This window comes from Danio rerio, chromosome 17 (genome assembly GCF_052040795.2).
Source record: "Danio rerio strain M-AB ecotype USA chromosome 17, GRCz13ab, whole genome shotgun sequence".
NCBI lineage: Eukaryota > Metazoa > Chordata > Actinopteri > Cypriniformes > Danionidae > Danio > Danio rerio.
The window spans coordinates 26,417,626-26,434,395 of NC_141037.1; the positions used below are offsets into that span (position 1 = coordinate 26,417,626).

Consider the following 16,770-nt stretch of genomic DNA (forward strand, 5'->3'; position numbering starts at 1 on the left):
AATTACATCATGTAAAGATTAAAATAAATCCAAACGTTGAATATATTGATAACTTGTCACAAATATTCACTCTTGCTGCCAGAAAGCGTCTATGTTTTATAGACATCTTGTTTCTTTGCAAATCCATATGTAAACACCTCTTAAAAAGATCACCAAAAGTTCACCAAAAAATACAAATTTACTCAAGTGATTTTATACTTTTATGAGATATGCAGAATGGCCCTGGTTTCCAACATTTTTCAAAATATCTTGAAATATTTTGTTATAATATAATATATTGTTCAACAGAAGAAAAAAAATTAAACACAATTTGGCGGGGAGTAAAGTATGACAGAATTTTGAGGTGAACTATTCTTTTAAATGAGCATCTACAGTAAATCAAACTTTTCTATCATCTTTCTTGCCCATAAACACATCATTATGTCAAATACATGTCTTCAGTTTGCTGGGATAAGCATGTTTTACCATGCTCAGCAGAAGCAGGCAAAGATAATAGACCTCATGCTAATTTACTCCTTTACGATAAGCATTTAACAGGCTTATCAGGAATCTCTCTCTCTCCTTATGGGCAGGAGCGAACAGTGTCCTCGCTCTCTAAAAGTCAGTTCATAAAACAGAGAGCGATTGTTTGGGAGAAAAGAAAAGGACTGCTGTGGCAATCACTTTTGAGGATGGTGATTAATTGGAGGATTAATTGTCAAGCTGGAACAAAGTAGAACATTGTGGGAACATTCTGCTTAATGAAGCATGTTGAAATGACAAGAGAGATATTTGCTGCTTTTATATGGCTTTTTGCACACAGTTGTTTAGATACCTCGTTTCAGGCAAATTCTAAGGAAGTGTGCTCCTACATGGTGGAATAGATTTATTTCTTTATATATATAATTATGAATATATATATGAATATTTCTCAGTGAATTTAGGCAATGTATTTTGGTGCATTTGAACAAAACAGATTTATTTAACAGATATATTTATTAAAACATGTTTAGAAAATGAAGGATAAAACAATTAAATTCAAGCAAAATAATGAAAAAAAATTTAAACCTACAAAAATTAAAAATTTGTATTTAATATTTTTCTATAACATGTAAATTTGGCTGTACTAGTATATATATATATATATATATATATATATATATAACATTATATTATCTCTCTCTCTCTCTCTCTCTCTCTCTCTCTCTCTCTATATATATATATATTGTAGCGAGGCAGAGGGAAAACACAAACACCGTAGATAATGTTACAAACAATGCCCCGGAGGGTGCCTTTATTTACAAGTGATATTGTGGTGAATGAGTGCTCTTCTTAAGGGTGCGTGCTCAAGTGCTCCGGGGAGATGGTGAAGGCTGGTGAGAAGTAGAGTGTTGGATCGGTCACGAGCTGGATTCGGCTGTGGGAGAGACAGAGAGAGACAAGCGTTAGCGCAGGGAGTCATGTCAAATGAAGCTCACTTCCTCCTGTGTGGGGCTGGCTTATATCTCTCCCTGGCTGATGAGGTCCAGCTGTGAGCGATCCGAGGTTGATGAGAGATCCAGCTGGTGTGGATTTGTGCCCAGGGCGACGTGGTATTATATGACTCGCTACAATATATATATATATATATATATATATATATATATATATATATATATATATATATATATATATATATATATATATATATAACATTATATTATATATCTATAGTTAAGTCAAAATATATATAATTTTGATAGTTGAAGTCAAAATTATTAGCCCCCCTTTCATTTTTTCTTCTTTTTAAAATATTTAATAAATGATGTTTAACAGAGCAAGGAAATTTTCACAGTATGCCTGATACTATTTTTTCTTCTGGCGAAAGTCTTATTTTTTTATTTTTTCGGCTAAACTAAAAGCAGCCTTTAATTTTTTAAAAACCATTTTAGGGAAAAAATTATTTGCCCCTTTAAGCTATATATTTTTTAATAGTCTACAGAACAAACCATCATTATACAATAACTTGCCTAATTACCCTAACCTGCCTAGTTAATTAACCTAGTTAAGCCTTTAAATGTCACTTTAAGCTGTATAGAAGTGTCTTGAAAATAGTCTAATATTATTGACTGTCATCATGGCAAAGATAAAATAAATCAGTTATTAGAAAAAGTTATTAAAACTATTATGTTTAGAAATGTGTTGGAAAAATCTCCTCTCCATTAAACACAAATCGGGGAAAAAAAATAAACGGGGCGAATAATTCAGGGGGCTAATAATTCTTCAACTGTACACACACACACACACACACTATATATATATATATATATATATATATATATATATATATATATATATATATATATATATATATATATATATATATTTTTTTTTTTTTTTATATATATATATATTAGGGATGTAACGGTATCAGAATTTCACGGTACGGTAATACCTCGGTATGAATGTCACGGTACGGTATTTATTGAATCATTTACAGGAAAAAAACAAAACTTATGAAAATACTCCAAAAAAGTGCCAAAAGTGTCAATGACATACAAATTAGCCATCTATCTGTAAGCTTTGAAACAGGAACTTCAATTTTAATAACAAAAAATTATTAAACCATGTAAAAACAATAAAGTTTCAAATTAGTATTGTTGAAAACTCATCACAATCAACATTTAATCACACTCAGCCCATCTACCCAGATGAGAGCTCTGCTAGTCGGACTTCTCATCAAGCATCTCCCGCTGGATCTAATCTCACTATATTTATTAAACGGGATATTTCATTTATCTTGTTGTCTTTATCTAACGACATATTCCCTGACTTCGGTCATTGGAATCTATTACTTGTTCTCAGGTAACGTGTTAAGTTAATGATTAATGTAACCACGTACATTCTGTATATTGACTGATCGCTTGCCTTTATTTCCTATAATGTATAAACTTATTGTATGTTATACTTTTAAAATGGCCATTATCGATTATTAAAACTGATACTCAGCAAAAGAGAGGCTGTGTTTCGTATTTTCACTGAAATTGAAAGGAGGCAGTTGTTATCGGCTCCGTTTTGTTATAAATATCCACACAGTGAAGATGACGCTCATATATGCAGCACGACGCCTCAACATGTCTGCTGTCTAAGTTGCTAATATTAAAATGAAAATAGGCAGTTCCTTAAATCATGTTTACATTTTATTGTTGAGAAAGTGAAACAACGAAGCCAGGGTGATGTGAATGAAGTTATAAAGTACACTGTTCCCTTTGAAGATTTACCCGTGTCCTCGGTATAGTCTGCTTTTCCATATCAAACTGAGAAGAAGAGACTGCAGCCTTGATCAAACTTGCGAAGTCTGAACTTACACGGAGATGATGCAGGACTGAACTGTGCGTGTTAGGCTACTTAATATTCAGGAAAAGCCCCAATCAGAGAGGCGAACGTCTGCAGCCCCGCCTCCGTTTTCAGAAGTCTCCGTTTTCCATTATCCACACTTAAGTTAGACATTATCCACACATTTCGAAGCGCTCCGTTTTCGGCGCTCGAGAACTTCGGCGTAGTGTGGACGGTTGGCGTAACCGTAGCAAAACTTATGCGTTTTCAAACTAAAACGCATCAGTGTAAACAGGGCCTTAGAGTTTTCCAGCTCTTTTCATCCCCGCTTCTAGCAGCACACTCCATTTCCGCATTACTGGATCTGTAGCGACAACAGACCGCAAGGGATGATGGTCAAGCATGGGCTGATGGGTATTGTAGTTTTTGCTACCTCCCGTTCGCTTCATTCGCCTAAGCAAATTTTCTCAAAAGACCTATAGTTTTACCGAGTCATGCGACTTCGGTAATATCGAAAAAAATTAATATTGCGGTATGACGGTATTTACAATACCGTTACATCCCTAATATATATATATATATATATATATATATATATATATATATATATATATAGGTCTGAATTCTTAGGACTGTGTCATCTGCAAAAATATTCAGTGTTTTTCTGTTAATATAGGCTGCTGTGTACATTAATGAGGGGAAAAATTAGCTGCAATGTAACAAATAGAACAAAGAGTGAAAAATTTAAGTGGGACTGAATGCGTACCGTAACCTGTTTATGTATATACAGTTTAAGCCCAGATTATTAGCCTCCCTTAATTATTAGCTAACAGATTTATTAATTCATTTAATTATTATTAACTGATTTATTTTATGTTTGTAATGATGACAGTAAATAATATTTGACTAGATATTTTTCAAGACACTTCTATACAGCTTAAAGGGACATTTAAAGGCATAACTAGGTTAATCAGGTTAACTAGGCAGGTTAGGGTAATTAGGCAAGTTATTGTATAATGATGGTTTGTTCTGTAGACTATTAAAAAATATATAGCTTAAAGGGGCTAATAAATGCATACAATTTTTTGTTGTAAAACAATTATATCAAAGTACTACAAAGTATTAGAAACTAAAAAGAAAATATTTGTATTTGTCTGGTTTTATAAAAAAAATCCCAGTCAACTGCAAATGTCCAATCTGTTATTGTCAACTTTGTTGGGGCTCAGTCTAAACGTTTAACAATTAATTAAACAACAATTAATAACAGAATCGAATGCTCCCTATTACAATTAAGTAATTAACAATATTAATAGATTAAGTTTACTGTAAATTATACCATAAATGTATAGCCACAGATTTTGTGTACCATTCTAGTTTAATGAAAAGTTATGCTAAATGCAATTCTAGATTGAGTTATATACATTATATACCATATTTTTTTGTTATGTAGTAAGGTTAGTTCAAAATATACAGACATATTTAAAATATATATATATATATATATATATATATATATATATTTGAAACCAAAAACAGCATAATAACAGTAATTTTTTTTTAAAGTACACGTTTGTTTGTGCTTATAGAAGCTTCACTTACAAGCATTTGTGATGTCAGAATGCTCCCTATGTAGGCAGCTCACTAGTTGTCAGAGCTGTAGTCATGGCCGTGGAGTTCAACAGCTCCATCAGATCTCACTGCCACATTTCTCTGGTGTTAATGTGGTGTATGGATCATTTGTCTTCACTAGCAGTGCTGTAGCAACACAGTCAGCAAAATAAAGCTTCTCTACCTGCTGCCGCCCGCAGAGAGTCGAGGACAGAGAGAGAGACGCGCGGTTGATTGCTCTCATGCTGTTAGTATGCAGGAGGCTACAGTGAGCCCTATTTATTCAGCGGAGACGTCCAGGGTATGAATACTGAAATCATGAGAGGAGGTGACAGGAGGTGCTTCGGGCTATAGAGCAGCGCCAAAACACTCGCCCATTCTCTAGAGCCTCCCGTGACCTGCTCTGAACTCAGACTGAGACCAGAGAGTCTCCTCTGTCCTGCAGACCGGCACAGAATTATCACAGAACTAGAATTTTAGACAAATAAATGACGATTAAAGGAAAGACACTGCAAGTGAACATTGAATAAATTATTAACTGATAGTTACATTAAAAATATCAAACATTTGTTTATATTGTAAGTTTTCTAAAATGTTGTGATTAAATATGCAAATTAGATATCGTTTCATTAAATATATGCTAATTTATGCACATTTCTAGGATGAACTTTTGAACATTGAATGAAGTCATGTTGAAAGAATTCTGTAGATTTGTTTTGCATAGATGAGTCGGAGGTTTTGTTAATCTTTTTTATAACAAAATAATAATTTTTGGTTAAATAAAATGTTGTATTATTATCATGTAAATTTTGCTTGAATCAGAATCAGCTTTATTGCCAAGTGTGCTTCACACACACAAGGAATTTGTTTTGGCTACAGAAGCTTCCAGTGTACATGAAGTGATAAGTGACAACACAAAATAAATATGAAAAAAAAAGATGATTAACATTAAACAGAGATGCAGTTAGTCAAGAAATCTGGATGTTGAATTGTATGTACAGATTGTTATAAATACACAGGTAATACAGTGCTGTGTACAAATGCGAATGTAGAAGTATTGCATTGTATGTTGATATAAGGTGCTTTGTACGAGTGTGTATGAGAAAGTATTGCACATATTTATTGCACAGTTGGGGGATATTTAACTGTTCATAAGGTAGATGGCCTGAGGAAACTTTTCCTGTGTCTGGCTGTTTTTGTGCTTGGTGCTCTGAAGCGCCGACAAGACGGTAACAGTTCGGGTGCAATTCGTCCAGAGTGATTTTGCGAGCCCTTTTACTCACTCTGGAAGAGTACAGTTCTTGAAGTGTAGGAAGGGTATTCGCTGTAGTCTGAATAAAAGACCCCTTAAAAATACAGATATTAATAAACTTGTTTAGTGTCGAAGAGCTTTTGAAGTGGATATGTATGATCTACTGCAGGGCTCCCCAAACTTAAGGGCCAAAAAACAAACTTGATTGAGGCTAATTTAGTAATAAAATTTTTAAATTACTAGAAAACATTGCTTTATATGAACTAATACAATATATATTTTTACATTTTAAAATAAACTTAATACAGTAAAACAAAAAAAAAATCATTTAAAACAGAACTACACTTTTGCCTTGATTTGCTTGAGGTCTTCCGCATAATTCTCTCTCCATAGAGTGACGGTATTTACATTTTTACAAATCGGATTCATTTACTATATTAAATTTAAACATTTAATTGCATTTGCCCTCATCATTCTTACTTTCTTCTCAGACTGGATGGTGGGCCAAATGAAAGGTTACAATGAGCCAACTTTAACCTGCAGGCCCGACCTTGGGCATCTCTGGTCTTGTGCATGAGTAAAAAAATTTATTTTTATTTTTATTTTTTTAATGAATCAGTCAAAATGACTCATGAATAAGTCAGTGATGAACTTGGCTCAGTGGATTTATCAGAGCGGTTACTGAATAAACAGTCTGTTTTTGGTCATAGCTGACTTTGTATAAGCCATGTTAAATGGCTACTAAATGTTCAAGTTTAAATGTCTACATTTATATCAGTTAAACTGTTATAATGTTTAACAGTGTTACTCTTTGCACAGTATTTTTGTTTAAAACAAAGTAGGTGCTTATTTAAAAAAAAACAAAAAAACATTACAATTTATAATTTGTACTGTACATCTCCAACAGATATTCTGCTGGTTGATTTCTTGTGCTGGTAGCTTGACTGATTTAGGCCTGTCATATAAAAATTAAATATGAATCAGTTGGTAATGTCAATGGTGATTCCTTGAGTCATTCATTCAAACAATTTGTTTAAGACAGCTGATTCATTTAGAAACAGCAAAAATTGTCTGCTTAATTACAGGTTAATTAGATCATCAAATATGAAACATTTATATATTAATTGACTATAATTAGGGATTTTGTGAAGGCAACAGAGTATCCTCTGTGGGTGGATTTAAAAGTGTGCTTAAAATCCATTAATGCACAGCAAAGCCATTGATTATCCCACTTATTCAATGGTATTTTTAAGTTAGCAACAAGTTAATACAAGTATTGATTTTAACATGAATTGAATTAAGATTACTTTAGACTGGATACTCTATTTTATTTAATATTATATTTAATGTTATATTAAATATAATATATATATATATATATATATATATATATATATATATATATATATATATATATATATATATATATATATATAGATTTGTTACCTATCAGTTTATAAATGTTTTAGAGCACATTGCTTTTAGCCACACATTGGTGTCCTCAAGGAATGTGTCTCAGATGCAGATAGGCTCTAGCAACTGTCACTGAGTTAGGTTATAAATGTTTATGGCAGGGGAGGGGAGCGCATTAATTTAAAACTGTGAACAAACTGACTGGAACTACCTGCGCAATAACTGATCTTAACAATCTTAACAGAGCATAGAATAAACAAATGATGTGGCATCAGTGATGCAGTATAATTCTTCTGTAGGGTTTTTGGGATGGTCTACTCCTTTCAAGGTGATACTCTTCTAGCTGATTCAGTCCACAGGGTATAGAGAAGCTCTTTTGGCTGATCTGTTTTTAATGTCTGAAAGATAAAGCTTTTCATTTCAGTCTGCAATCTGTGCTTCTCCCTTCTTGTTGTCTCTAGATATTTAGTTGCAGTTGTGTTGGATTTGGATGATGGAGAAATAACCAACAACAGGCTGCTTCAAAACTATAACATCTCCAAAGAGACCAGAACCATTCTGGTCCTGTCAGTTTTGTCACTTCAGATTTAGAATAGTAACCGCGGCTTATTGCAGAGCCTTCTTGGAGCAAAGGACACAATTGCATCTCTTCGATTTTTCTTATGTGCAAACCTGATTCTTTAGAGGTTCCTTGCTTTTAACCTTTGGACGAGCATAATCAAGCGGCTGTATTGGCCAGTGTTTACAGACTGTGATCCAAACAGGAGCGTTTGTTCTGGATGTGCTTTAATGTGATTCTCTGTGTTGTTCAGCCTCTCACAAAGTTTAATTTTAATGAAGTGCCTCTTTGCGATTCGCTGTCACTCTGAAATATTCTTTCATACGCTCGGAATAAACAAACTTGACATTCTCCTTCAGGACCTCTTCAATCAAGATGGACTTGGGCATCATTATGGTGTGTGCTGACCTGAGCTAAAGATCCTCCTTATGGGTCAGTACTCTGTTTGTGGTCTAATTAAACACAAGGGAGGGGTTTGAATCAGTTGCTTTACAAATTCACATTAAGATGCTTTTACTTTTGTCATCTGCCCAGTTTCTTGCTGTTCAGTTTCTTGCATGTGGCTCAGACAGGTGGAAAAGTGAGGTTTCTGTTTTTAAAAACTCTCTTATGCTCATCAAGTCTCTATTTATTTAGTCAAAATATATTATACAGTTACAGAAGTAATATTGTGTAATATTTTATAGCTTATAAATTATTATTATTATTATCATTATTATTATTATTGTTATAAGATGATTGGATAATTGAACAGTTGTGCTTTTTACATTTGCAGAAAACCAGTGGCAATGGTGATAATTTTTATATTATTCCTCAAAAACTAAAGAGTACTTTAAATACTCATTATACAAGATGCACTATACAGTATTGGTGCACTGATGAACCCTTTTTTGGGTAGTAATCATATATGGTCACTTCATTGTCCTTAAATACACTTTATATAAACAGTTGAAGTCAGAATTATTAGCCCCCCTTAATTATTAGCTGCTTTGTTTATTTTTTTGTTTATAACCCCAACCTAACAACTTCTTTTTAACAGAGGGAAATTTCAACACATTTGTAAATATAACTCTTTTCTAATAACTGATTTATTTTATCTTTGCCATGATGACAGTAAATAATATTTGACTAGATTTTTTTTCACAGCACTTCTATACAGCATAAAGTGACATTTAAAGGTTTAACTAGGTTAATGAGGTTAACTAGGCAGGTTAGGGTAATTAGGCAAGTTATTGTATGATGGTGGTTTGTTCTGTAGACTGTCGAAAAAAAATATAGCTTAAAGGGGCTAATAATTTTGACCTTAAAATGGTTTTTAAAGATGTAAAAAAACTGCTTTTATTCTAGCCGAAATAAAACAAATAAGACTTTCTCCAGAAGAAAAAAATATTTTCAGACATACTGTAAAAATTTCCTTGCTCTGTTAAACATAATTTGGGAAATCATATTTTTATAGTCATAACAGTTCACAAGTCTTGTAATAACCCGAATAACATTTCAGAGTTTTTACAAAGAGTTTTTCATTGAGTGTCCTATAAAGAGTTAATAATCCATTTAATTAAATAAATAAGAACAAGAAAGTTAAAATAAATTGAATACAAAAAGTCATATTGTCCAAATTGACCACTTGCTCTCCGGTGTAAAAAATTATCATATTAACTGTATCTCAAATAAAAGCTTACTTTGAACTAGGGGTGTCCCGATCCGATTTTTTTGCCCTCGAGTCAGAGTCATTTGATTTTGAGTATCTGCCGATACCAAAACCTAATTAGATACTTCTATAATACATAAAAAAGAATAAGGAACATGCTGGATCTGTTCCTTCACTCTTCTTTATTTTTTTATTTAATTTATCTTATTTTAAACAACTATGTTAACAAACAAAGCACTCCTGTGAGGTCGTTGGAACAATTAAGTAATAAATAACATCAATTCTTCACTTTTTGACTTCAGTGCAACAGTAAATATAAAACAATCTACTATAAAAACAAAAAGCACCTCAACATAAGACACCCGGCAGGTAATCCCAAGTTTACATTTCTTACTGTCTGCTATGGCAATGTTGTATGGCAATCAACTTTATAATACCTCCAGACAGCAGACACAATCGTGCTTTTCGCTTCAAGCTGCTTCCGTTCTACTTTGGAGGCATTTAACCAATAGCGTCTTCGCAACAAAGTGATTTCATGCCCATACATGTTGTTTCTGTGTGAAGTCAAGTAAGAGATCTAACTCTGTGTCACCACATACCTATAGATGTGTTTAAAAAAATGAGAATATATGATATACATGTTAGAGTCCTGATCTGGAGGTAACGCCTGATTCCGATCAAGTCTGAAACCATGTGATCTGCCCTGATTTTTAATCAGGTGATTGGATCTGGACATCCATATTAAACCAGTCACTTCACTGCTGCAGTATCCAGCAATGCTTTACTATGGTTATACTAGTTTTTCTTTTTTTTTTTTTGTAGATGGTTAAAATTCTGAAGACATTTTTAACAGAATGAACCAATGAGATTGTGTTGAGATATTTTCTGTATTTTTAAAAAGATGTCACTGTAGCATGTTTCAGATTGGAGGATTTGAGGGTGTTGCAATATCCCCCGGTTTTTCCTTACTCTGTTAGTGGTGCATTTTTTGAACAATGATGTAACGTGCTGCCATAGTACAATGCATTATTGGGGACTAGTTACTCTTGCCAGTTTCTTGATCTGTGTCACAGGAACATCATTTGAACCACACTGGTTAGAACTGTCTTTAGTGACATTCACAAGGTTTGGAGTGATAACGTCTGCAGCTTTAAGCTCAGTTTTAGAATAATGTGAGACTATTAATAACAAAGGTCAGGGTATATTCTGGCAAACCGTTTCCCAATCACGCTTTGCAATCGGCAAAGCAGAACGGAGCACACACCGTTTACCAATTCAGGATGGATAACTCGCAAAGCAAAACTTTCCTGCGTGCTTTCTTAACATATCGCTATCAATCCGCATTGAAAGCAAGAGAATATAAACGTAAGAGGCGGGGCAAGGGTTTACGTTTTTCAAATTAAAAGTGGGCGTACGTTTAAATGAAAAAAAAAAAAAAGATATGCCTAATGTTAATGTGAAGTACAGCACATTTGCATCCATTCTATATTTTCAAGCCTACACTGAGTGTAGGCTAATAATACCGGGTATTTACTCTTAGTAAAAAGATGTGCCAATAGCAGCACAATATTTTATTTTTAGTATTTTAAATATATCACGGTGGTGCAGTGAGTAGCACAATCGCCTCAAAGCCTGGGCTGAGCCAGTTGGCATTTCCATGGGGAACTTGCATGTTTTCCTTGTGTTGGTGTGGGTTTCCTCCGGGTGCTTGAGTTTCCCCCACTGTCCAAAAACATGCTGTACAGGTGATTTAAGTATATATATATAGTGATGGGTTGCGACTGCAAGGACCTCAGCTTCGTAAAACATAAGCTGGATATGTTGGCAGTTCATTCCGTTGTGGCGACCCCAGATTAATAAAGGGACTTAGCTGAAAACGAATAAATGATTCAATAAATGATTAAAACATTTGCTCCTTATGGGCTATCTAACGTAATCTATTGCAAACAGTAGCAATTATCTGCAAGTATTGTAGCACTTTAAGAAAACAGTAGTCAATAATAATTTAATTAAATACAATACCAGTCATAGTTATAAAGATGAACAACAACTAACCTAATATTCCTTCTTCAGATAAAATAACTCATTGTAACCTTCATACTCTGACTATTTTTAATCCAAGTAGTCCTCTATTTTTGTACAACCAAGAGATGACAATTTGGGGGAACAGAGTCAGAAGTCTTTTGTCAGAAGATTAAGAAACTGTTTTATTAAAAAAAAGGATGTAATGCAATTTGACAGAGAAGACTGAATGCACAAATTAAGAAATTTCATTAATCAAATTAATTAATCGTTTTTTTAATTTATGGTTCATTCCTATTATTCAGTGCCATTTCAGGGTAGTAACTGTCAATGATTTTTAAAAAAAAATTTTTTTTTTACATTTTCTTGAATTTTTATAATTTCAGTTGAAGGAGCACATGTTGAACTATAAGAAAAAATATAATGGTCCAGTTCAGGATACTACATAGCATTTTTTTACAGAATTTTCACATGTAACACAGGCCAAATGTTCCCCTTTTACAGAACATTCTCATACCTTTTTAAAGGTGTTTAAAATAAATAGTTACTATAATATTTACATTTTCCAAGGGCTAAAATGTCCCTCACTTTACACTGCGCATGCCTGTTATAGCTTAGAACACCAACAATAGTATTTTTTAAAAGCTATTACTAAACAAGAGTTATCTAATAAAGCTTGCTATGATGACACATTGTAAATTTAATGTATTTCATTTAGTATAAAAATAGATTGCAATGCAATTAAATCCTGTTTTTAAGTGATTTAATTTTGTCAGTTCTTTGGATACAAGTAACCAGAAAAATGTGTAATTTATGTTGATTTTATTTAATTAATTTGAAAAACTATAATATATAATATATAATAATCATTAACAGGGTAGAGAGAGGAGTACCAGGGTTAACATTACAATAGGAACTATATAGGCAACTTGTTTGCCACACTCTCATTCGATTACCAATAACAAAATGATGGTTACTGAATTATCCAAAGAAAACACAGCAACATTTTTCAATGTCACATCTAAGACATCACATCAATTGTCCAAAAAGCCAAATTAAATATAAAGAGCATTTTCATACAGATATTAGAGTACAAATTGTGAAATACTGAAAATTGCAAATAAAACTATTATTTTAAAATCAATATTTTATTTTGGTTTGCACCATGACGTGCCCTGTATCATTTCCGCTTTTCTGTAGCCGACAAGCGTGCCGTTCCCTGAAAAAATCATGCACATGGTTTAAACTGATCTATAAACCATGTTTAAGCCATGAGCAAAACAGTAACAGTGTGGAAAGTAACAGGAGTGGCATTTTTTGCAAAACTCAGGCATTACTACCATTATGGTGAACAACGAGCTAGCACATGATGATCTGAAGAAGATTTGAAACATGTTTATTAACGGTATTTCTCAAAATTACAAAAAAGAAAAGAAAATGTTTCCCTTATATCACAGGTGTCAAACAGGGCCGCAGCTCTGCACAGTTTAGTTCAAACCCCAATTAAACACACCTGATCAAACTAGTTGAGTCCTTCAAGCTTGTTTGAAACCTACAGGTAAGTGTGTTGGAGCAGGGTTGGAACTAAACTGTGCAGGGCTTCGGCCCTCCAGGAATTGAGTTTGACACCCCTGCCTTATATGAAAATGGGTAACAGGGTGGACATGTTATGTTTTATCACAACAGAAAACTACTCTGAAATGCTTAAAATAAAAGAAGATAAAAGAGTGAGACTAACTCTGCTTCTTGTAGACAATTTCCATAATTGTGGGAATTCCTGAGAATCATGTGACTAGAGAAACAATCAGTGGGCATTTTTTTATGTGGATTACAATTAAAGTAACGGAGACATCCATTTCAGGGACACACATTAATTTAAAGATTTTATTAAAATATTTTAATTTATTAAAAACTATAGAATTTGGTGAGAAGTATTATATGACAATTAAAAAATCAATAAAAAGCATAGTATTTATTCGGATTTCTAAATTATACTTTTAACTGAACTTGAGCATACATAAACTGAGACATGGCAATTCAGCCACTTGCACTGAAATTAGAGTAATTATTTTAAATTTAATTTTAGCACTTGTAATCGGGTCTTATTGTTGAAATTGGATAATCTTATCAGAAATTTTTTCTTGTTGAATTTTTAATTATTCTGTACCATATAATGCCCTAGGGACACAAATGGCACTGAATAGTTTTAGTATAGTAATTATTTTCTTTATTTCTGTAAACTAATTTCTGTAAAGTAAAAACTGGAAGGACCCCATACAAATCATGCGGCTGAAGCTCCCTGTGAAGCCCATGTGCAATTGTTAAGTTTTATCTCGGAGCTTATTTACATTGTTAACTTTCATGAAAATAGTTATAAAATAGTCCACTATAAAATAGTTAAGTTTTGTTGTCCAACAACTCTGACAAGTCATAGAGAAAAAATATTATTTATAATTTATTAAAAAAAAAACACTATATGAAGATAAATGTCCATACAATGCAGATAAATTGCTCTCACACTATTTGTATATTATTATTTCAAGATTTCTTTTTCTTTTTAGCAATTACACATATTTTTGGCTGTATTTTGGCAATATTTTTATGGTACAGTTCAGTAAAACATAAAAATATAATATTAATGAAGTGAGTGAGTCTTTTTTCTCAAACAGACTTTGAACTACATAAATATAACAGTTTTTACTTAAAATTTGTGTCAACTGCCTATGTCTAAATTCTGTTTTTTATTTTAAAGCACGTTTTTTTTTCTTTTCTGTTGAAAATTGCCATCCATAGATTTGTTTGTATTTGGTGTGTTCTTACACACAGATATTACCTTTTGTATGCTTAAATACGTCTGTACCATTTACACACACCATCTTAACCAAAAGTATTACATATCATACGCACATAACCATTCTGTATAAAAACATACAATAAAAACATAAATTTGTGCTACTGAAACAGATTTTGCACAATCTATCCTGTTAATTTATCTATTTATAGTTATGGTTATTTTGATGTGACTTGCTTGTTTTGTGGATTTGTAGATGAAGTATCTGTAGCTCCACATTTGTTTTTTGAATGCGGTGTCACTAACAGATTTTGGGTTGAATTAAGCTGTTAAATGTGCAAATGCGACACGTTTCTCCTCAAAATTGTCGTCTTCTTTTGAAAACATAACTTTTGAGTAATAGTTGCTTAAGAAAACCGGTGCTATTTTTTAATGCATTGTGACAATCTTTTTAAGGATACACTTTAATCGCATTTTCGCCTTTTTATATATTGATGATGTTCAAAACTTGATTCATGCAAACCTATTAATACCACATTTTTTGTTGTTGTTTGTTTTCTTTCTTTGTTGTTTTTACCCCTGCATTTTCTTATTTCACATGTAAGAGTTATAACTCTCCCTGTTACTGTTTTGTCATGAAAATATATTTTAAAAAGAGAGAAAAATGCGGACAAAAAGACTAAGTGCTAGACATGGTGCTTGATTTTGCAGGACATTTTTGTACATAAACAAGTAAGAAGGAATTAATGAAATATTTAAATTTATGTAGGCTATTATGCACAAATGTTAATAGGGATAGATATAAATGTAATAGCTTATAAAGGTATTAACAATAAATATTATTGAACTGAATGACTGAATTTAGGCATAATGTAATAAAAGTGTGAAATTTGAAAGGGACTGAGAGGTATCAAATCAGGGAGGAGGGAGCGTGGTAATCGTTTTTTCATTGGTTAGGTTTTTTTCCAGTAGGGGCGTGGCAATAGTTTTTTCCATTGGTCAAAGTTTTTCTTTTCGGTCAAATGCTTTGGGTAGTTAGATTAACATATTTAATAAGCTGCTCATTTAGTTTAAAGGTGGATCATTCCACTTTATGTACTGGTGTTTAGAATAAAACTATTTATAACTATTTATAAATGCACTAAGAAAAGTGTTTTATTCAGTACAAATCCATTTTTTTGCCTGGTAAATATATATTGTTCAACTATCACAGATTTATAATGAAGATAATAAGTTATTAGTAACTTTATGTTAAGTCATATTAATCAATTGGAACACAAACATGGGCTGCACGGTGGCACAGTGGGTAGCATGTTCGCCTCACAGCAAAAAGGTCGCTGGTTTGAGTCCTGGCTGGGTCAGTTGGTGTTTCTGTGTGGAGTTTGCATGTTCTCCATGTGTTCGCTTGGATTTCTCTGCCCTGGGTGCTCCGGTTTCCCCCATAAGTCCACAAACATGTGGTACAGCTGAATTGGGTTGGCTAAATTCTTAGTATTTGTGTGTGAATGAATGTGTATGGATGTTTCCCAGTGATGGATACGTTGGCGGTTCATTCTGCTGTGGTGTCCCCAGATTAATAAAGGGACTAAGCCGAAAAGAAAATTAATGAATGAATGAACACAGACACAAACATATATACACATAAACGCATATATACACATAAACGCATATATATATATATATATATATATATATATATATATATATATATATATATATATATATATATATATATATATATATATATATAAAGCTTTTAGGAAACTTAAGCTATTTAAGTCTCATCATTTAGGATGACACTAAAACACAAACATGCTGGAATGTAATAAATGGGAAATTATAATGTAAAATTAAGCTGTAAGCTTGATTAAATTTTATTTTAAATGTAATCACATTGACCATGTCGAGATGTAATTCAGAACGGTCCTCACTTCAATTTTAGAGACTTTAAGAATGAAAAACAAGCCTACAAGTGCAGCAATCCACAATAAGTGGTCTTGTGGCTAAATTGAGTTTAAAGTGATTATTGCTAAAATTCTGGCTTGTAAATTGAATATCTGTTTGAGACATCTTAAATATAATAATGCTCACATGCAGTTACAAAGAAAAAAAAAAAGTAAATTTATATATGTGGTGGAACGGGAGATTGGCATGGATGTGCAGCCGACAAAATCTGCAGC

At 32.7% G+C, this 16,770-nt stretch overlaps 1 protein-coding gene across 11 annotated transcripts in view; it reads left to right on the top strand.

Moving 5' to 3' along the window:
• dlgap2a (discs, large (Drosophila) homolog-associated protein 2a) overlaps nt 1–16,770 on the top strand; it is a 249,872-nt gene that overhangs the window by 156,029 nt on the left and 77,073 nt on the right. For 2 of the 11 annotated variants that reach the window (XM_087290537.1, XM_087290538.1), the window contains one exon: nt 8,486–8,558. The exons of the other annotated variants lie outside the window; for them this stretch is intronic. In XM_087290537.1, the coding sequence (XP_087146663.1) occupies nt 8,555–8,558 (4 nt within the window). In that variant the 5' untranslated portion in view covers nt 8,486–8,554. The remainder of the gene's footprint in view (nt 1–8,485; nt 8,559–16,770) is intronic. 11 annotated transcript variants of the gene reach the window in all.